Source organism: Rhizophagus irregularis, chromosome 9 (genome assembly GCF_026210795.1).
Source record: "Rhizophagus irregularis chromosome 9, complete sequence".
NCBI lineage: Eukaryota > Fungi > Glomeromycota > Glomeromycetes > Glomerales > Glomeraceae > Rhizophagus > Rhizophagus irregularis.
The window spans coordinates 650,271-673,439 of NC_089437.1; the positions used below are offsets into that span (position 1 = coordinate 650,271).

General features: G+C 26.8%; 4 protein-coding genes across 4 annotated transcripts; 3 read left to right on the plus strand and 1 right to left on the minus strand.

Moving 5' to 3' along the window:
- Positions 1-5,817: 5,817 nt before the first annotated feature.
- Positions 5,818-6,057, plus strand: OCT59_029179 (uncharacterized protein; the record flags this gene model as incomplete). Its single annotated transcript, XM_025326756.2, has 1 exon — positions 5,818-6,057. One exon carries the CDS (start codon positions 5,818-5,820, stop codon positions 6,055-6,057), a length of 240 nt encoding a protein of 79 aa, XP_025174593.2.
- Positions 6,058-7,067: 1,010 nt separating this feature from the next.
- On the minus strand, positions 7,068-11,751 carry OCT59_029180 (uncharacterized protein; the record flags this gene model as incomplete). Its single annotated transcript, XM_025319097.2, has 5 exons — positions 9,172-11,751; positions 8,352-9,066; positions 8,154-8,272; positions 7,754-8,056; positions 7,068-7,665 (listed from the first exon to the last, which is right to left on the minus strand). Exons 1-5 carry the CDS (start codon positions 11,577-11,579, stop codon positions 7,068-7,070), a joined length of 4,143 nt encoding a protein of 1,380 aa, XP_025174594.1. The 5' UTR covers positions 11,580-11,751.
- Positions 11,752-15,475: 3,724 nt separating this feature from the next.
- OCT59_029181 (uncharacterized protein) lies at positions 15,476-16,312 on the plus strand (the record flags this gene model as incomplete). The annotated part of the gene is made up of 5 exons (XM_066142025.1): positions 15,476-15,478; positions 15,656-15,710; positions 15,795-15,903; positions 16,041-16,092; positions 16,190-16,312. The coding sequence occupies 5 exons, from the start codon at positions 15,476-15,478 to the stop codon at positions 16,310-16,312; spliced, it is 342 nt and encodes a 113-aa protein (XP_065994542.1).
- Positions 16,313-21,005: 4,693 nt separating this feature from the next.
- On the plus strand, positions 21,006-22,712 carry OCT59_029182 (uncharacterized protein; the record flags this gene model as incomplete). The annotated part of the gene is made up of 3 exons (XM_066142033.1): positions 21,006-21,259; positions 21,335-21,345; positions 21,556-22,712. The coding sequence occupies 3 exons, from the start codon at positions 21,006-21,008 to the stop codon at positions 22,524-22,526; spliced, it is 1,236 nt and encodes a 411-aa protein (XP_065994543.1). The 3' UTR covers positions 22,527-22,712.
- Positions 22,713-23,169: the final 457 nt, after the last annotated feature.

Sequence of the window (23,169 nt, forward strand, 5' to 3'; positions counted from 1 at the left end):
TACAAATTTGGCCAAAATTATTCAAGACCACGAAATTTACATAATTCCAATTTCATTAAATACTTTTCTTTAAAACAATTTCATATTATTTCAGCATTGTCTCAGAATATTGTTTAACATTTCTTTGTAAATTAACTAATTATGAAATTTTAAACAAGATATTTTTATATACAGCTAAAGATTACTATAAATAGATGTGTTGGGTTAGTAAGGCAATTTTTTAAGGATTTGTTTCTTCTTTCAAAAATTAAAGAATCATTTGAATCAAATTATATAACACTAGTTTTAATTTTTAAAAAAAGTTGTTATAATTATATAAATTTATAATATTGAACAATTTTTCATTTAAAACAATAATTATTATTTTGTTGTAACAAAAATAATATAAAGTTTTTTTTCTTTTGAACGTTTGAATGTGAAATCTAAAATTATTTGTTATTTGTTAATGTATAAATTTAAATAAACAAATCTGATACAAACTTCAATAAATAAATTATAATTGAAAAATCTTCTTAAACTTACTGTATTGAAAAGTTTAATATAACAAATATAAATTTAATAAATTTTAATAAAAAAATTGGTATTAGGCGCAAAAATAATTAGCCATAATATAATTTAGATATAGATCTTTATGGATCAGCAAAATCATTATTAATTAAAAAAAAAATAATAAAAATTTCATCCGGATTCCGGGTCAAACCGGATATTTTTCATCCGGTTTATAATCCGGATGAAAACCGTGAAAATCCGGATATCCAAAAAAAAAAAATCTGGATCAATCCGGATTGATCCGGATACGGGTCGAGGCACTAGTTAAGTTTAACTAATACTAAAAATGTATTAAAATATAATATATATATACATATAGTATGATATAAAGTATGTGCAAAGAACAAGAAAATATAAGAAAAATTTAAAAAATGATTTAAAGAGTTTATGGAAAATTAATCGATATAAGAAGTATGTATAAAAATTAATGAAAAAATGAATGATGAATCAAATAGAATAGAAAAATAACTACAGATATTGATAAATAAATAAATTATGGTTATCATTTATTGGATGAAAAATATAAAATATTAAAGATAAATAACAAAATATGATAGGTTTCTAATAAAATTACAAAAAATTTTGCAGTAAAATTGTGATCTTATTTTAAGAGCAAGAGACTTAGAAGAGTTTTTATTTACTTACACTGATGAATTTGAATTTTCTTCAGGAAATTTACTGAATGATCAGAGGAATAAAATTCTAATTTTTAAAGCTTATATTAATAGTAGCTGAGATACTAAGATACGAATTTGAAAATATATGACTAATATGAGTAAAGGTAACAAGGAGTATAAAAAAGTTTTTATATGATCAGAAAAAAGACTTACATCTTCGTCCCTGATGCGTTTTTTGTTTTCGTTCAATTGTTCGGATTCTGCTTCTAAACTTTTTCTTTGTCATTGCTTTTGGTAGTTGATTTATCTTTTCCACTAATCTTTGTAATACGATTGCTAAATTCCGATTTAATTGATTAAATTTTTGACAACTTCTTTACTTGGCACTGTAGAAATTGTAGGACTCATTGGCGGCTTGGCGCATCAACAAATTGTTCGTCCTCCGGAGGAGTTTGTGCGTTATTTGTAGGAGTCTTGCGATATCTCGACTTCTTAAAACGTCCATCTTTTCCTATAACTGAAGTTCATTTTGAAGGTAAATTTATGATCTGATTTTTACACTGCAGGGTCTCGAGGGAGTCTCAATGAGTACAGTAAACTTGAAGCTGCTTTTTGCCACAAACAGCTGGAGGATCTCACGCAGGTCTTGATCGTTCTGAGGCGAATATCTTTCTTTATCTTCGCTTATGAATTTCAATACCGTTTCATCTTTTTCAAGAGAGGTGGTTCATATTCTTTGTGTATTATTCTGAGGCCTTCGAGAGTCGCATGTTCAATATTTGCAGTCCACTTATTTGACTTCCGCTCTTCCACTTTGGACTAATGACGACATCGAACACTGTAATGCAACAACCGGTTAGTAGTTATTTCAGCCTGAAGATTTCAGACGAGGCCCCCAGCTGAAATACAACCTAAAATTTCGCGAAAAATATATACTATAGACAGACTTACTAAGTAATAACCGTAATGCAGCGAGTTCATCGAGTAATTCCTGTTCACGATTTGAAGTGGCGGTTGATGCGGTGGCTCAACTATGACGTGAATATATCCTCTCCAATTGATCGTCATGCCTTCCATAGCCTGCGGGTAAATTGTGCTTTTTCTGCCTTAATAACTTTTTTGAGGTGGCCAACAAACTGGTCCTTCTCAATATCAACAGGAGATATGATATTGCACGTGTAGTATCATTGTAGTATCATTGAATACAATGAATGTATTGAAGCAAGAGTGAAACTCGAAGGATCTAAGACAAGACTATTACCTTTAGTTGAAGTATTTAAGACTTTAAAGCGTTCGCGGTTGTGTTTCCTTTGACGAGACAGAGTAACGTGATAGACATTTTTCAGCTTTTATAGTATTTTTGCAAAATGTTATTGGCTCAAAGTACAGTGTGTGAGGACAAGAGTAAAAAAGAATTTTATTTGAAAATACTGAGGTAGGAGTATATGTGAAAAATTCATCAGTTGTACAGACCCCATTGTATGACGCATTTATTTTGTCGCACAGGTTATGCCGTGTGGTCATTTATTTTGCAATACAGCCTATTAAAAAGATAAGGATTTGATCAACTTTCTTGAAAAACTTATAAAAAAGAGCTTAAAATGACTCTCTCCCCCTGCCCCAATGGCATTTAAGAATTTAATTTTCACTGTGATTATAGCGATAATCTTCATCATTATTCTGTGAACCGACAGGAATGGTGAAGTGATGTCATTTGGAGCGAAAGTGGCTGCGGATTTAGATGGACACAGCGTCCAACGTAAATGGTAATTACATTTTTGTATTACCACAAGTACTACTTTTTATTTAATTTTTTGAACAGAAAAACATTCGGTTTATACGGCTAAATAAAAATATTTTTTTCTGACAAGCCAAATCCTGCAGTAGTGTCGGACAAATCTTAAATAGCTAAAGACGGACGATTAAATATTCTAATGACAAGAAACCACTTCTCAAGAAGCACTTATCATAAGAATTACGTGCTAAAGAAAGAATCTATATGAAAGGCAAACCAATCTATATTTAGATTACATAAATAAAGAATAAAATATCCATCAAAGAAAGAATAAAGTTTACCTAATTGATTAATCCAAAAATCAACATTGTAAATGAGAAGTACTGATGACTAAAATACTCCCTGAAGAAAAAATACATATTTTAGCATAAAGTCTAATGAAACACAATAATCTCTTAATTTCCCAAATGTTAAAGACACACAAGTATTGTTTCTAAACTCCTAGTTCTTTATCCATTATGAAAACTTCCCATATTCCGTTTATCAGTAAGAATTAATCTGGTCATAACGAACTTTTGAAATATAGAGAGAAAGATTATCGAGGATTATCACTAGGAAGGGCGCAGTTATCATTGCACATCAACGGAGCCGATATATGAAGTCAAAAATCCCTAGGTACTACTCCGGATGCATCCGGGGTAACTATCCGGAATTTTTGATCTGTACGGCACTTCATACCGATACGAATAACGGGTCACTTGATGCTTCGAGTATCATTGTTGTATATACTGTAAGTTGTTGCAACTACCATTCTCTACTTTATTATTAAAATATTCACCTAGCTAAAAAATTGATTTCATACTGTATCGGCTTGAATACAGTAGTCATAGTGTAGTCATTCGAGCCATTCGTGTAAAAATGATCGTTTTATGTTTAGAGTTGGTAAAGTCGGTCTTAGTCCTAAGACCCACAAGTTCTATCCGGTAAATCTACAAACTAAGTCCATATATGAATTATGTTGTGACGAATGTGACGTTATACCGTGCAATAAATGAATTTCAAGAGGATATTATTGAAAGATGGTTAGCGCTCTGCGTACTCCGTATATAGTGCAAAATTTGCGCTATACGCGCAAAAATTTTCCTATATCTTGTATGCGCAAAATTTACTCTATACGTGCATATTTTTACAAAAATTTTCTAAAATTATCCTATATCAAATGTAACAGTGGAGAGAATTATTTCGCATCAAAATTTAATTAAAACAAAGCTTCGAAATAAGCTTTGCACAGAAAATTTGAATAAATATTTTTAAAATGATTTTAATCAATGGTCCTGATATAGAAGATTTTGACTTTGAAAAAGCATACGATAATTGGATTAATTTAAAAGCAAGGCGGATGCAAAATGTAGTAAATTCTCAAGAGTGAAATTAATTTTTATTAATGAATTGTAAATAAACATTTTTAGCGGTAGGAGATGTAAATTTTTATATTTTAATAATAAATAAAATTTTTTTGCGCGCTTATTATAATTTGCTTTTATATATAAAGAGCAGATAAAAAATTTTTGAATAAGCGCACATGATTTTCACTTGCGCCTACAAAAGTTTTTTAAATTTCGTCAGATAAAATGGAAGTGTGACACATGACGAATAATTTCTGCGATCACGCGAGTGTAAAATTTTGTTGAGAAGATATATACTATCTGCCATTGTCACGTGACACTTCTACATTGGTGTGCGCTGCGCCTACTGCACCGATTCACTGTTTGTCACAGGTAATTCCGTAAAAAAAAATATTTCAATATTTCACCTCTACTTTTTAATTATTCTTGGGAGCATCCCATTTGTCATCCTATTATTTGTCACATGCGTTATGCGTAATTTTTTGATGCCGTAATATTGGCCAAAATTACTCCCAAATTTTGATGTTTAATGACGTTTTTTAATTTTTGTGAAAATAAAAACATATGTATAACGAAATTTATTCATTATTTGATTCGTTTAAAGGTTTAAACCAGTATAACTGAAATGAAATCAGTCGATATCATGTGTAAATTTAGGGATGGCAACGGTCGGTTATGGTCAGTTATGGTCGGTTATAATCGGTTATAGCAATTTAAACGGTCAGTTATGGTCGGTTAAAAATTGGTTAAACGGTCGGTTAAATGGTCGGTTATACCATTTTACTTAAATAATTGGTTAAATGGTCGGTCAAATGGTTAAAAATGGTCAATCAAATAAATGGTTGGTTAAACGGTTGGTTAAACAGTTATGATCATAACCGTTGCCATCCCTATGTGTAATGCTTTAAAAAGGGACCGATGCACAACATCAACGTGAGTATCTTTACAATTATTGAAACATTCAAAAAAAAAGTTTCACCTATTTTATTAAACTTTATTAATCACGTTTCTTAATAAAATATAAGTTACGGTACATTTCGCCGAAACCCATCTCTCCGAAGTCATTTCGCCGACGGAAGGGATGTTTCGCCGAAAGAACATTTCACCGAGAGTGCATTTTATTGAATCCATTTTACCGAATCATCCATTTGCCGAATTCCATTTCGCCGAATTTTCGTAGCGATTAAAGTAGTATTCATTGCGCAATGAAAATAAAATAAACTATTTCTAGAGATCTCTTTTTTTCTAGGATATTATCATAACATTCAAGTAACATATATTAAATGTTAAGCAATAAATAAATAACTTTATACCTCGTATATCAAAGTAACAGAAATGTTCTTAGAGAATTGACGAGGTATTATCAACGAACAGTGGATTAAAGTTAGTAAGGTTAAAGGAGATAAAGATATAATTTATAAAATATGTGATAGATATATGGATAAAATACAAAAGTTATTTTGGAATAAAAGATGTGAGGAAACGATAGAACTTGAAAAAAACTAGAGGAATGACGAAAGAATTAAAAAGGAAAAGAGGGAAAAAAGTAATTGAGAGTGAAGGAGATGAAGGTTGTAGTGGCGACGAAGGAAAAAATAAAATTAAAAAAAATAGTAAAAAATTAAAAATAGTTACAAAAAATATGATGTTAGAAAATAGTAAAGATAACGTATTTAGATTAGGGGAATATGATAAACATAAATGGGGATATAAAAATAATGGTATTGTTCCAGATTTAATTAGATTATAGTTATTTTAAAAATTGATAAATTAGGTAGATATAGTATACTTCGTTAGTTATACGAAGGTTGTTGATATGAAGAAATTAAGTTGGACTCATTAGAGTTGTTTCTTAATTTCATATGTATTTCTTAATTTCATATGTACTTCTAAATTTACGATATAATATGAAATTTAAATTCAATTACTAATAAAGAAATGCGTTTATCAAAATAAATAAATAAATAACTTTATTTCCTGAAAACATTTATTCACGAAAAAGTAAGTAAAAAAAAGATTAATGTATTATAAACAATGAGATAAATTTAATAAAGATCAAATTCAAAAATTTTTCTAGAAAAATATAAAAACGATAAAATACAGTAACCAAATAGAATAAATAATTTTCGGTGAAATGTTCATTTACAAAATAACCATTCGGCGAAATTTCCATTTGGTAAAATGGGCTTCGACGAAATGGAATTCGATGAAATGGATTTCGGCGAAACGTCCCTTCGGCGAAACATCCCTCCGGCGAAAAATCCCATCGGCGAAATGGATATCGGCGAAAAGTCCAGATACCAAAATAAATAATAAACAAATGATTCATTTTAACCCACAAAACACATTACACCCTGTGACATTAATGTAATAAAGCTTTATTTTTTAGTGATCGTTTTCTCCTTTATTAATTTTTTGTATCACTTAAAATTCTCGCGTAGTTGATGACGCAGCAATCGCAAGTAATTTATTGTACTTAAAATTTTTTTTAAATATTTTCTTAAGTGTATATGACATTCAAAAGCCATTTTTATCTTTTAAAAACGATTTTTATATTTTTGTATAGTGTCAATTGGTAATGAGTGAAATTTTATGCTAATAAAAATCTTTAATAATCGAACTTTAAAATTACATAACGTATATTACAAAAATAAAAATAAAAAAATAAAAAATGCTCAAAAATGTTCAAAACATTAACTTTTTTTTTAAACTAAATAAATTTATCAGGTAAATTAAAAAAAAAAAATTTTTTTAAATCATTTATTGATTTTGTATTGTAGTGATTAAATTTTTGATAGTTTCTTCCATAGAATTTAATTTTCCAGAAAATTCTTCTTCCAAGGATATAATTTTTTCTTTTAATAAACTAGTTTCTTTATCATCATCATTATTATTATTTTGAATAATATTAGTTGATTTAGATAAAATATTTGAAGATTTTGATTTTGATAATTTCTCCTTATTATAATTTTCATCAACAAACCAATATAATGATAATGGAGTTTCTTGTTCTTTTCTTGGTGATGCAATAGAATCAGTCTCAGTTGAATAATAATGTGAAAGATCTTGATAATGATATCCTCCTCCTTCATTATCATCATCATCGTCATCATCATCATCATCATGATCGTCCCAAGGATTTTTGTCATCAACTTTTGATAAGAGATTTTTTCTTGCTTTCTCGGATTTTCTTAACCATTCTTCAATATAATCAGATTTTCCGATATAATAAATATATCGAGGATTTCCTCTTTTATTTCCAAGAGGTTTTTCGATCGTTTCATAATCTTCGATCAATTCCGCTCGATATTCTAATACTGCATGTCTACCAATTTCTTTTGCTTCTTCATATGCGCCACTAAAAATTAAACATTATAAATAAGTTTATTTGAAATATGATTAATATAAATAATCATTATTTTATATATATATATATTAAAACTTACGTCATGATCGCAATCAACATATTCTGTAAAATTGTAACAAGAAGGATACTACCAATAATAGAATAAACATCTACTGGCCAAAAATCCCATTGTTCTAATTGATCCCAACGACCACCAGTCCAAAAGAAAACCGATTCAACAGATTTAATAAAATTTGTGTAATAATTATCTGATTTATTATCCACATCAATCACTTGATCCACTTTATATGGTAATGGTTGATCTGAATCAGTAGGTGTGATACTAAAAGAGGAACCATCAGGTATAACTCCTATGGTTTTAGTATCATTAAGTAAAACGAACCTAATAAAAATAAATAAAATTATATTATGAAGTTTTAGTAAAAATATCAATCGTCAACGTTACTTTTTTAGAATTTTTTTTTAAAATTTTCACTCACATAGCATGACCAAATCCGAGGACAACCACTAGAATAAAAACTAAGAAAGGTATAATTTGTTTAAATATATTAACTAAAATATAAATGTAAGCTCCAGATCTCTCAAAGTATCGTAACAACTATTTTTATTAAAAATAAAGTTAGTATCAAATATTTAAACGTTATGTGTATTTAAATATTCATTATTCAGAAACTTACCAAAAAAAGTTCCAACCACATTACTAAAACTGCAAATGAACTAAGAATAATATATATTCGATAGTTTCTTAAATAATTTTCAGCTTGTTCTTGATATTTTTCTGGTTCTTCATCTTGATTAGGGATAGTAAGAAGAAGGTATAGAAGGAAACTAGTCATCACTAATTGAAAAATGACTGAAAACAAATCAAAAAAATTATAAAGACCAAAGTATCTTCTCCATCCCTCATATTTTAATTGAATTCTTTCAGTATTCAATAAATAAAATCCCAACCAATAAAATAAAATAAGCATTACAATATTTATATAACCACTAGCAATTTTTTCACCTATCACTTCAATTGCACCGTTTATGATTGCAAAAAGGAATGCAAATACAACGTATATAAGTGCATGTCTTAAGAAATGATTTCTTGCCGCTTTCCATTTAAAATCAATTACTGCGGCTATTGATGGATTATCGTAAATTTCTGCACCATTGTCTTCTCTTATCATTCTCAAAAATGGACTCATATGATGCTTTTTTCTAAGCACATGACCACGTGGCCAAAATAATAATTTTAAAAATTTGAAAGGAATCTTCCAATATTCTACTCGTTTATCTTCAAATTTCTCAGGATATACGGTAAAATCAGGAAGAGGTACCATGTAAACCTGATTAATAAGTGAAGAACTAGGGGCAGAAGTCACTAAATCTGAAATAATTTTCTCTCCACTAAAAAAAAATGATAGGAAAAAAAATTAAAAAAAAAATGAATTATTTTCGTTTATTGTCTGTGCTACACTTAATCTTATTAATTATTAATATATTAATATCTACCTTTGTTTTCCTTTAACGATTGATTTTTGAAAGAAATTACGTTCTTTTCTTTTCTTGGTGAGACCCAAATTTACGTTTAGCGCATGAACATCTTTCTGATTACTTCTATCCATGTCTTTATCACTAATTTTAGATTGATCCAAGTAAACTTCGCTGGCACCAAAACAACGTTTTTGAAATAGTTCTTCAACGTAAAATTCTAAATTATATTCATAAAGGATCGGAATTGCTTTAGCAACGGTAAACATCCAATTTGAAGAATCTAAAGCATTATTAGAATAATAGTCTAATAAATATTTAACTATCATCGTATCTTTACGATAACCTCCTTTTGTACATGCGATAGCTATTTCAAGATCAGTCTCTTTCGCGAGTTGACCACCCCAAGAATTACATCTTGGAATATGTAAATAATTATTTTTTCTATCGGATATGGACCATAAAATATTTCTAATAATATATGTACAATTACCACGAATTAGATTTGTCATAATATCATAACGTATATCTAACATCCGCCATAAACCGCATTTTTTAGTTAAATATTTTCTAACGATACGTTCAGTTTGTTGAATCAAATCATCAAATTGATGTTGCCTTTTTGGATCTAAAGGTTGACCTTTTTTCTCATTAAAAAATTCTAATGCTTCACAAGCATGTACTGGAGGATTAACTTTTTCAGGCCATTCAAGTGTAACTGTATCTCCAGGTTCAGAAAATGAATTTATGGAAGGAATATGTAATGTTAAAGAGAATTCTTTATGACCAACTTCTAAAGATTGGATTTGCATTGGTCTATTAAAATTATTTGTCCAAATATATTCAAGAATTTTCGTAGATGATAATGATGATGCTTTTGAAGTTGACGTTCCACTTTTTCTTTTACGCCATATTTGAACGGTGGATTCACCAATAAATAATTGAATAGATTTATAATCATCAAGATAAACCGAGGTACGTTCATAATTTTTATTTAATATCCAAGGTTCAGGATTCTTAATAATTCTATTTTCGAATTTAGAACCTAAATATTTTCCATAAGTATCGTAAATTGAATGATAATTCATGGTAGTATTAGTTGTTATGGCAGCTGATGAGGAAGTATTGGACTTTTCGTTAAGTTGAATAACATTTCTTGTATTATAATTTACAGGATCTAATAATTTAATTATTTCAGAATCTTGTAATAAAGAAGTAATATTCCCATCATCCGTAATTGTAATAAGATTTCCTGAAGAATTAGCCAACCTTTGATGATGTTCACATTTTTTAGGAAATAACGAAAAAGTATCATTTATCCTTCTAATACAATTATCAGAACTACTAAATAAATCCCAAACTACAATAGTAGGAGTTTTAACTATTTCTGAATTTTCTTCTTTATAACTTTCTTTTTCAACAACGATCAATAAATTTTCATCATTCTTTAAGAAATCGAAAAAAAGTATTTGAATATTCGTTTCATCAAATTTTTTTGTAGTAACCTCCAAACCATTCTCCATTAAATAAATGGTAATACTATTTGCACCACGACAATAAGCGAATAAGGATTCATTCTTTGATATAGCATAACAAGAATAACCACTTCCTAAAAATGAAGCAGCATTTTCTTCCGATTTTTGAAAAGTATTTTCTAATAAACTTGATCTTAAATTATACATTTCAACAGTTTGTATTTTATTTTTATAACTTTCTACCAAAAAACGATCTTTTACTAAATTTTGTCGAATAGAAAAACTAGAAATTTCGTTATTTGATAATTTACTTGGTAAATTAAAATTTTCAACGGATTTATCAGAGAAGAGATTAAACCAACCATGAACATAGTTTTCATTTATCATAGAATTGATTTTATTATGATGAATAGAAAATCTTGAAATTCCATAAGAATTTATAAGGGCTAAATCTGTCTTTTCAGAAACCGAACTTTCATCATCCAAGAATTTAATTATACCACCCATATCATTAATTGAAGAAGAAATTCTCGCTTGTTTAACAGAAGAAATGACCCAAGTATGTTTGATAGTTGAATCAGCATTATTAACATCATCATCAAAACAAGAGACGGCAATTAATACATCAGTTGTCCGATCAGGTAAAGTAATTTCATTAGATACGGCTAAACTCCAAATTACAGCGGGAGAATCGAAATTTTTAAAACTATCATAATTTAAAGTATATAATTTTGATATATTATCGGATTGACATAATTTTAATTGATAAGTTGTGGTATTTAATGTTACTATCTGATTACCATCTGGACTTATAGCTATATATTGATGACCATTATAAACATTCCTTTTGTTACTATACTTTGATTCAAAAGAAGCAATTGACCTAATCTCTGCTTTTTCTTCGTCATTATATAAATGCGATGGTGTTTGATTAGTTTTCTGGAACGCAAACATGATTATTAATTATACTTTTACACGTTATATATTTTATGTGTTCAAAAAAGATTTTTTATTAATCCATTCAATGGATTAATAAAAAAGTAAATGGAAGGAATTTTTTTTTTTGAGAAAAAAAGAAAGAAATCTTGTTTTTATTTATATACTTTTTGATTTTTTTTTTTATAATAATATTTGATATGCAATGCCCATAATAATTTATATGTAACTGTAACTTTATTTTTTACATAATCATGTAACATATCACACATGAAATACCGTTCTATATTTAACAATACTTGTATATATATATTCGGATTTTTTTTTAGCTATGGAAAAGCATTTCCTTCTTAAGTTAAAAATATAAATTGAACTTTTACTATATTCAATTATAATTGGACACTCCTTAACGCCGCAAAGTATTTATTTGAAACTCAATGAGAAGTGATCGACTTTAGCAACCCATTAAATGTTGTACAATTCAATAAGAATAAATATTTATTCATGAGTACGATAAATAACTTTCCTTTATCGTCTGTATTAGTTACTTAAAATTAATAATCCGAATGCAATTATAATAACGGATATAGCGCCATTTGTTTTTTTTTTCTTCTCGTAACAAATGGAGATTCCGTGCATAAGCAAACAAAATGTTTGAAAAAATGAGATGTAACTTAAGTTTACCTTATTATTTAACGTAATCAATTATATTGAAATGTATTAATATTAAATTTAATTAAATTAATTATAATTTTAATGAAAGAATTCAAAATAAAATTAGAATTTTTAAAAAGTTCTTTATTAGTTCAATGTGAAAATGGGATCGGTTGTAAGTAATATTTAAACCGTAATATATAAACCAATTAAACCAAAGGATTTTCTTCACTTTATTTGACATTTTGGAATTTCAGGGTATAGTAGATTAAGTAATACAATGTACAGTATATATCATTGTCTGAAACTGAGATAACTTCCCTGCAGTTTCTAAATTCTAAACCAAATTTCTCTTTTAACAAAAAAAAAATATATATATGTTTAATTCAGTTAATTTATTATTATTTTTTTATTGTTATTTTTATTTCACCCTCTAATTGTATCATCCCTAATGTTTCATATTAAAAAAAAAAAGATGTTTTTAATTTAATCTCCTTTTACGTTTTTTTACAAGTTTTTTTTTTTCAAACTTGTTTGTATTTTTCTTTGTAATTAAAAATGTCATTATCTTTATTATTATTAATATTTTCGAGCAAGGTTAAAATGGTGAATTTTATTTATGGAAAAGTGTAGATCATAATTTCATTTTTTTTTTTTATACATGTAATGCAAAATGTGATCGAAAATGTGAAGATGTTCCTTAAAATTTTAACAACCAATTAAAATCAACAACTCACATAATTCGTTAACTGATTTGTTTGTATTACACATTTACATTTAGAGTTTAATTATTGTGATCTTTTCGGAGTTTCGGAGTTATCTAATAACTTTGAAACAATATCAACAATTATTCCTTTTTTATATAAAAAAAAATTGTTTAACAAATAAAAAAAGTATAAGTTCTTTTTCCTTCTTTTTTTTGAAGAAGAAGAAGAAAAAAAAAAATTTGTTTTTGTCTTAAAAATTCGTTATATAATTTCTTTGTTAAAAAAAAAAATTGATCTTCATTATTAAAGAAATGTGTTTAGAATAATTATAAAAAAGGTATTTAATGACTAATTGTGATTATTTGTGATTCAATGGTGCAACCCTTTTGATTTTCAATAATAATATTTCGAAGATAAACAAAGTACAAAAAAAAAAAAATCGTACGGTCTATTTTAAATATGATTTATATGTAATAGTGCCGATCGTTAACTATACGCCATTGAAGCTTAACTATATTTGATTAATCCTTTTATAGACATGCCAAGAATTTTTTGTAAAAACTAACTATTATAAGTAGTTTATTGAAAAAAATATAAATTATACTTTAAGAAATATATTTACATTTTTGATAAATATTTTCATATGAAATTCAAGCTGAATGTATTTTGCGCAGTGCGCAATTTGCGCGAATCCGTAATATATTTTCGCGCAAAAATTATTTATTAAGAAATAAGAATTTGATTATAAAAATAAATAAATAAATAAATAATCATCTATTTAATTAAACAGAATTAAGGAATATTTATTAAATTTTATAATTGTTACAAGTTATTAACAACTACTTGAGCACCTAAATGACCTAAATGACCTAAATTTAACGAGTCAAATTATTCAGATAATTGCGCCCAATGATTGTAAGCCGCCTCAAAATCAAAAGAATGTAAGTAAAGTTTACTGACTAAAGATGGTAAATTGGTTAATCACTGGTCGAAGTGGAGTGATATGCAGTAAATTTACGTCGGAGAAATTTTGTACATATGTCACGTTTAATATAGATTTACCAGTAATTTCGATTAAATCTAGTTAAAATGTATGTTACAGAAATTAGTTGTAAACTTGTCCAATTTCCATGAAGTGTATATATCATTTGAAATTTACAAATTTCCATTATATAAATGTAATTTAAATTGCAATAATATCATCATTTAAATTTATGACATATTTTTATATCATAAAGAAACATTAGTGAAATTCTGCTCATATTTGCAAGTATATAACTAAAATATTAATAATAAATACAAGAAATACAGTGTATCCATATAAATAGAATTGATTTTGTACACGCTATTAATAATAATTAAATATGATTAAACTGAAATCCAACCACTATGGTAGCATCGCATTTTATGTCTGAATTAGAGTTTCGATCCGTAGCGGTTTTATCCGGTTTTTATTTGGATACCGGCTCGGTTAATTTAGGCTGGGACCACCAAAATTAATAAAAATTTATGGAATAATATTATTTTAATTCTGGCCGAAATTATAGTCCACTCAAAGCCGAAATTTGTAACCTTTTTTAATTATAATCCCACGTTAAAATATTTGAGGTTTTATCCGGATCGAAACACTAGTCTGAATTCCTTGTAGACGAATTTCCAATTAATACCATCTCTTTTGATTCCTTTACTGTTTAATTGATGATTTCTCATTATCATCACAATCATTTGTATTGTTAAACTGTATTATTTATCATTCGTTTTGGTGGTAAATTAGGATCTACAATAAACCAGTGATTTCAATATGATCAGCTTCGGTAATCATCAATACCGATTAACCGATACCGGTTGGTAATAAAAAAAATAGGGTTAATACACGCCATCATATAAATCAACTTACCAGAAATATTAGATGGATAGAAAGCAAAGAGAAAGTCCATTTATATCTTACATCACAAATTTTAAATGCAGTCAAGGGAAAACCCATTTCTATAAAAAAAAGCAAAGAGAAATGTTAGAATTTTTCCAACATTTTTTATTTTTCAATTGAAAAAAGATTAAAATTGGAGTCTGGATCGTCGTCTAACGTAATTAAGGCAATTCGTTACACAAAAAAAAATTAGGTTTATCAAATATTTATGAAAGAAAAAAGAACATCTGTACAATTTAAATAATCTTTCACAAAGAAAAAAAAAGTAAAAAAGTTCACACTCCTTAATATAGTAAATGATTTTAAAAGAATTAAAAAATCGATTAAAAATTCCATTTAGATTTTCCAACATTCTTTAAATCTTTTTTTTTTATGATATAATTTCAGTAATTTTATAAGAATACACTTACATCACTAACGTAATAAACGTCAGCCTGAAGGTTCCATCTTATCCCTAAAAAAATAACTAACATTTTACATAATGACATCATCTTGCTTTTACCTACTAAATGGATCTTTTTTTAAGATTTAAGAATGTTAGACACATTTCTAATGTTCTTTTACATAAAAAGCCACTCTTTTTTACCCTAAAAAAAAAACAGAGAAATACAAACATTTAAACCGCCATGGTAGTAAATGACATTTTCCAAAGATTAATACCAAAAAATATACTTAACATAGTTTTTTGTTGCATTTTTTTGTATATTTAAAAAAAATTACAATTGAAAAAAAAGCTTGTGTCGCGTTTATAATCAATTCTATCCCTTTATATGAAAGTATAATTATTCAAATTATTCCAAATTAAGCTTAATAGACATTTTGTACATAAAATCAATTGGTCATGTCGTGCCAGTCAATCAGGTAATTATAATTATAACATACTTCTTAAAGTAAAAAATACTTTCCTAAAAATATCTAAAAGTTTAAATTCATTATCATTTACAGCTACTAATAATCCAGGAACTTTAACACAGCAGCAAGATATTAGCATTATCAACAAACATTTTAAATTAATTGAGGAAATAAAGTGCTATTTTCCATCAAGCAGAGATTAGTGAGAATGAAATAAGATTTTATTTATTAAAATAATATATCTCTTATAATAACGGAAATATAAACTTCGTTGACGTTAATATCGTTATTCAATTTAGGTCATTGTATTCGTGGATATATCGATATCCAGATAGGCAGCAGGTCTCAAGCGTTATTCAAACGCAACGAACTAAGACTCTACTTTAAAAAGGTTCGTCACAAGAATTCCTATAAATTTATTTAGAAAATTGATCACACGTCAAAGATTTTCATAATAAAAACCATCGTTTATTCAAAAATTTTTATAGGGAATATTCGATAGAATTTTAAATTTTCTATCAGGATGTAGGCCTATAAATTTTAAATTTCGTTTATATAGTAAAATTTCAATAATAAGTAAGTTGGATCGAATAGTTCTTGACCATAAATAAGATCAGGCGGAGGAATGTCACAGGTTTTAATAGTCATGGAGACTAATTTAAATGTCAGAAATATTTTTTTAGTTATATAGATTTATCAAAAAATTTATTATAGATTTAATTACAAAATTATTATAATTATTACATATCTATATAATTAAAAACAATTTCACTAAAAAAAAAAATTTGTTAATATCAAAAAAAAATTTTCACTTAAATTTATTAGTCGGGAAATAATATTGAAAAAAACAATCTCAATAAATAAAAAAAGTTCTCACTAAATCAAGAAAATTCTCACTAAAAAAAATTTTCACACGAATTTATTAGTCAGAAACAATATCATTTACTAAAAAAAAGTCTGAAAAAGCCGTAGGACATAGTTCTAATCTGATTATAGTCTTGACCAAACCAAAAAAAAAAAATAAACAATATTTTTTAGGTTAAAAAAAAAATTCCGAAAATTTTGATTAAAAAAAAATCCCCTAAAAAATCAATAAAAATAAAAAAAAAAATAAGAAAAATTTAATTTTGGTTAAGTTAACCGAATGAAAGAATAATAATAAAAAGAGGGATAAAAAAAATCAAGTTAAAATTTAACTAACCGGAAATGTATTATTGGTTATTGTAGTCAGGAAGATAATGGTGTAGTTATGTCAGGAAGGTCAATTAATTAATTAAATACGAAATAGATCGGACGCAAGAATATCACACTTTTCAATGTTACGCAATCAAATTATTTATGCAGGGTAATCTAAATATGACAATTTTTTTAATTAGACAGATGGAATAAATTCACCCTTTTTTTTGATCGAAAATGTCGAAAATGGGACGATGTTCCTTAAAAAATTTTTTTTAACAACCAATTATTTCATTTCACATAATTCGTTACTGATTTGTTTGTATTACACATTTACATTTAGAGTTTAAATTATTGCGATCTTTTCGGAGTTTCGGAGTTATCTGATCATTGCTTATTGTTAAACTTTGAAACAATATCAACAATTATTCCTAATTGTGTTAAATAAATAAATAAATAAAATTTAAAATTAGAAGTATATAGAAAAAAAAAATTGTTTTTGTCTTACAAATTCGGTATTATAATTTGTTAAAAAAATGATAGTAATCAGAAAGAAACGTTTTTGAACTCCATTAATATCGTACAAAAAAAAAATCGTACAGTTTATTGGCCAAATAATAGTGCCGATCGTTACCTGTTAATGGATTACGTCATTGACTTCATGAACAAATTCGTAAATACTAACTATTGTAAGTAATTTTATTAAATATGAAATTATAACTTTAAGAAAACTACAATGCTATATTCATAATTCATACTCAATTTATTATTTTATAGGTGTTCTTTCTAAATAAAAAAAAACTTTTTATGGATCCAGTATTTTTTTTGAATAATTTTTTTTATCATTAAAAATCAATTCTCTTCATATTTCATGTCGATAGTTATTAAAAAAAAAATTGTTTAATAATATAAAAATATGTAGCACCAAATAAAATAAGCAGTGTTACAAAATCAGGATACTTAATCAAGAAAGGAAAAGCAGGGGTAATTAATAAGGTGACGTCAGCGGATGGACGGAAGGAAAATTTCATGGGTTAATCCAAAATCGTTAGTTCATTATAAGTGCTCTATAATAGAAATCTTTCGCTACGCTCCAGACAAAAAACGTTAATCGCTACCATTTTCGGCGAAATGTCCAATGGAATTCGGCGAAATGGACGACTCGGTGAAATAAATGGATTCGATAAAATACACTTTCGGCGAACCGTCCTTTTGATGAAATGGATCTCAGTGAAATGTACCGTAACCTGAATAAAATAATTCCATCAATTTCGAGGTAATATATCATCATATGGGACTATCAGGATCTCTTGATTTAAAAATTCTTATTAATAACAAAAAAAAAAATTGAATAGTATGAAATTTCATTTTATTTTATTCCATCTAAGTTTACAAAATACCTATAAACTTGCTTTATGAAAGTGAAATATTATATTGATATTTTTACGGATGCTATCAAGATTCATAATTTAATATACGATCTGTATATAGCATTTCTGATCATAATATGCAGTATGTACAGTACGTTTAATATAACAGATATAAATGTAAGTAAGCCAGATATTATTGATTTAATTTGGATTTTAGCGAATTAGTTTAGTTTAATTCATTTAAATTTTGATGGATTATTGAAAAGTCTCAAATCTGAATATAGAGCAAAAAAAAGGTGATGTCCGTATAACCATCAAAATTTCATAACAAATTAAACTTGTAAAATAATTTCAAATTAATAAAATTAAATTTTAAACATCAATCATTACTCTTGTTCAATATATACGGACTCAGTGACTTAATTTCTGATTATGAGTCATTTGACAATTGATCAAGTCATTTAATTCATTGTATAAATTATATCACGTAATATTCTGGCCATAAATTCAAAATATGGAACCTTTTGGATATTTTTTTGATCATCAGATCACTCATCAGTCTATCAATTGAGATTTTTGAGACCCTAAATAATTCTTATTATTTACATGAATTTCTTAATACGTATTCAACACATGTTCTAGCGCTGTACTCAACTACCCCAAGAGCACCCCCAAAAAATTCTGCGTTAAATCATGTGATTATCTCATATCACATGATTGGGATAAACGATTACGTATTAAATAAATTAAACTTTTTACAACGAGGTATTTTTTTACACTTTTCCACTTCAAAATATGGATATTAATTTGCAGAAATGTAAAAAATGTCGAAAAGTTTACCTTTGGAAGCGTTCATTAGTGAAAATACATGCCAGTTTAAAACTTGTAATATAATTATGTCGCCATAATGCTACTTTACAATATGAACAATCTAATCAATTTAATTCAAAACTTTTAACACTAGAGGAAATATCAAAATAGCTTTTTGAATAGATTTTAGAAATTGATACTAATGAATACTTAAAAAATGATTTATTTTAATTGCAATATTTCAATTGATATGATGGACGATGATGGCTATTATTATATTTTAAGGATTCTTATACTTCAAAGAAAGCAGCTGTTATTTTAACATTTTGGTATAAATGTTCTCAATATAAATCTCTTGCAAAAAGACCTAGAAATGAATCCATTGAAAAACAGAGATCGAATACTAATTGAGCGATTTAATTGCAATGGGTTGATTAAATTAATAACATAACGAATTTAATGAATAATGATGAATCTACCTAATTTACAACTGTAAATTCAACAAGTGATAAACAATGCAACTATTTAAAGATTATAAATTAATACTACATGAAGCATTAAGAATTTTAAAGGAACAAGTAAATATTGGTAATAAATGATGGGCACAAGCAGTTCAAACAAGTTTCAAGGGCGTTAAAAATTTAGTAACTAATATTAATAAGTAAAGACAAATTACAAATCCACGACTTGGAAAGATCATACGATGTTTTTAGAAAAGTGATTTACTTCGTAGATAAAATAGTAAATTAATTAAATTATGAAATATTCGCTTTTTTAAAATTATTTGAACTTTTTTAAAGGTGATTTTCAACATTTAAAATTTTAAACAAAATGTTAAATATTAATTTTATGTGGTTACGAAACCGTTTATCATTACAAATCACAATCATGTGATATGTGATAATCACTTGATTTAACGCAGAATTTCTGGGGTACCTATATAACTTTTTGAACTTTTTTTTATGCATCAGAGTAAAAATCAATTATTTTAAAAATTAAAAATAATACATATATAATTATAGTGGTCAAAAAAGGTTTCAGAAAGATACTTTTATTAATGATTGGTATATGAAAATTTGCGGATATATTTTTTATGTACACTTGCAGCGGGTCACTATTTTGTAGTAGTCTTCGATTTTTTACAATCCGGAGAACATGTTGAATACACGATAACGCTTCTCAAGGCTGAGGACTGGAAACGAAGACGTGTTAATATTACGAGGGAAAATAACGAAAATTACAGACCGTAACAGGACCCAGAAATATATATATAGGGGTCAGGTGATGAAAAAATCTTTTATGAGTGTACGCATTTTTTCAGGGCCGGAATTATGATAATGCCAGTCGGTTACTATAATAGGAAATAAAATTCTGACTGGCATTATCAAAAATTATCTAAAAAAGGAAAGATTTTCATGATTTTTTAATACGCCTGACCCTTTTATATATATATATTTTATATATTTCTGGGTCCTACCGATTTTACGATGACATGGATATGTTCCTCGGGACAATATTTAATCAGTGAGCCATTATGATATTTATTTATCGGATTTAAAATAATTTTTACAGAAAAAAATGATGAAAATATTGTTGATTATATCAACAATAATTTTGGTTCTTTCTCTTCTTTTCTGAATATGCAATTTGTGTAACTTCAAAAAAATTTTGGCTGTATATTTTTATGTACGCTTATAAGTAAAATGCTCCCTTAGTCAATATATTATTATTATTTACTTTTTTCACGGTGAAAATTTGTATTTTTGTATATATATTGCAAATTCGAATTTATTTGAAAAAGTTTATTTTCATTCGTTGATCACTATAAGTAAATAAAGTATTAATTTGGTTAGCCTATGATCTTAAAAGGATGTCATTTGTCAGCTGTATAACATTCACATTCGTCTTTTTTTTTTACTTTTGTATTTTGCAAACTTTAATAAAAGAAATGCCCGAACGATTTTTTTCAGGTTTAAGTAAAAATTATATAGAAATTTTAGATGATGACGAATATTATGACATCACTATTGAAGTTGGTGAAGACCCATACGTAAAAATATTCCATGCACATATGATTATCTTGCATTACCGTTCTCCATTTTTACGACGAATTTTATCCTCCAACAAAAAAAATGATAATGGTATCTTGGCTCACATTAAATTGTCAAATATTTCACCAGAAATTTTTCAAATTATTTTAAAGTAAGTTGCGTTCCAATTTTTTTTAGTATTATAAATAATTTATATTTATCATCTAATTTTTTTTTTTTTTTTTAGATATATTTATGGTGGCGTCATTTCTTTAAAAGAGCAGGAACCTTCTGAAATTTTAAAAATTTTGGTTGCTGCCAATCAATTACTTCTTCAAGAACTAGTTGATTATTTACAAGAATATTTGATTGAAAATAAATCTGAATGGACGGAAAATTATTTTGAACTTATTCATCGAACAAGCTTTCAATCTCACTCTTTATTAAAACTTCAAAATTTTTGTACAGATTGTATGAGTAAATCTCCTCAATCATTTGATTTTACTTCTCTTCCTGAAAAGTCTCTGGTTTCACTCATTAAAAGAGATGATTTACAAATGGAAGAAGTTGAAGTTTTGGAAAATGTATTAAAATGGGGTCTTGAAAAACATCCAACGCTTCTTTCAGATCCTGCAACTTGGACAGATGATGATTTCAAAATGATGAAGAATACTTTACAACATTATTTACCTTTAGTTAGATTTTTCTGTCTTTCATCTAAAGATTTCTATCGAAAAGTTCACCCATACAAAAAGATTATAAAGCCCCAACTTTATGAGGATTTGTTGATTTCTTATTTAGAACCTGATAATCAGCTAAATGATGATATATTACTTCCTAGATACAAAATTATTGATGGAATCATAGATTCAAGAATTATTAATTTGAATATCGCATCTTTAATATCTAGTTGGATTGATAAAATAAATCTTAAAAGTAAGTTTGACTATATAAGAAAACTTTATTTACCATATGAATTTAAGTTATTATTGAGAGGAACTAGAGATGGATTTACACCTAAAAAGTTTCATAAATTATGTGATAATATACCTCATACTGTAATATTTATTAAAATTAAAGGAACAGAAGAAATTATTGGAGGATATAATCCTTTGGAATGGGTAACTCATGTTAATTGTAAATGGGGTAAAACTAAGGATAGTTTTATATTTTCTTTTAAAAGTAAGAATGATTATTTTAAAGATCCAATTTTAAGTCATGTTAAAGATATGAAATATGCAATATTTTCTCATACTTTATATGGACCCACATTTGATGATGATATTAATATACGTGTGGACGTGAATGACAATTCAAAAGCATATAATTATTGTCGGTGTAAGCAAGAAAGTTATGAAAAAAAGATAAGAGATAAGGAAGATAACTTTTTAATAGAAGATTATGAAGTATTTCAAATTATAAAGAAAAATACTAATTGATGTTTAAAATTTAAATTTATTAAATTGAATAAGTTATGGAAATTTTTGATGTCCAGGAAAAAAGCAAACGTGATATATTATTTTATCGATTTAATGACTCAAGTCCAGAAAGTTATGATCAACTTTCAAACAACAGATAGTAAATAATTTTCTTATTATCTTTATAACCATTATTGCTTTTTCTTCTGCAGTTAATAAATAAAGTTTGTCCTAAAAATGGAGAATTATAATACAGGATAATCATATGAACATGGATCTGGGTTTATTATATTTTATTATTTTGATCATTTTTTATTCAAATTTACGATTTTTCAATTTTGTTATGCCAAAACTTGAATGAATTAAAACTGATCTAACTCAATAAAATCAATGATAATCAATAATGTCTGGCGACCTATCGGCCTATCTATATTTATATCTGACATATATTCAACGAACTTATGTATACAGTTTGCATATTAGTCGCGTGTTTTAGTGTTGTTTTAATAAATTTGCATTAACGAATCAATGATATGTAATGAATATAATAATAACGCTTGTATCCGCAAAAGTATTAACACATTCTTTTTAACACTTTCGTATGAAAATGGAATAAGTAGAACTCTATACTTTAATTTTTTTTTTGCCATTAATAAGAAATTTT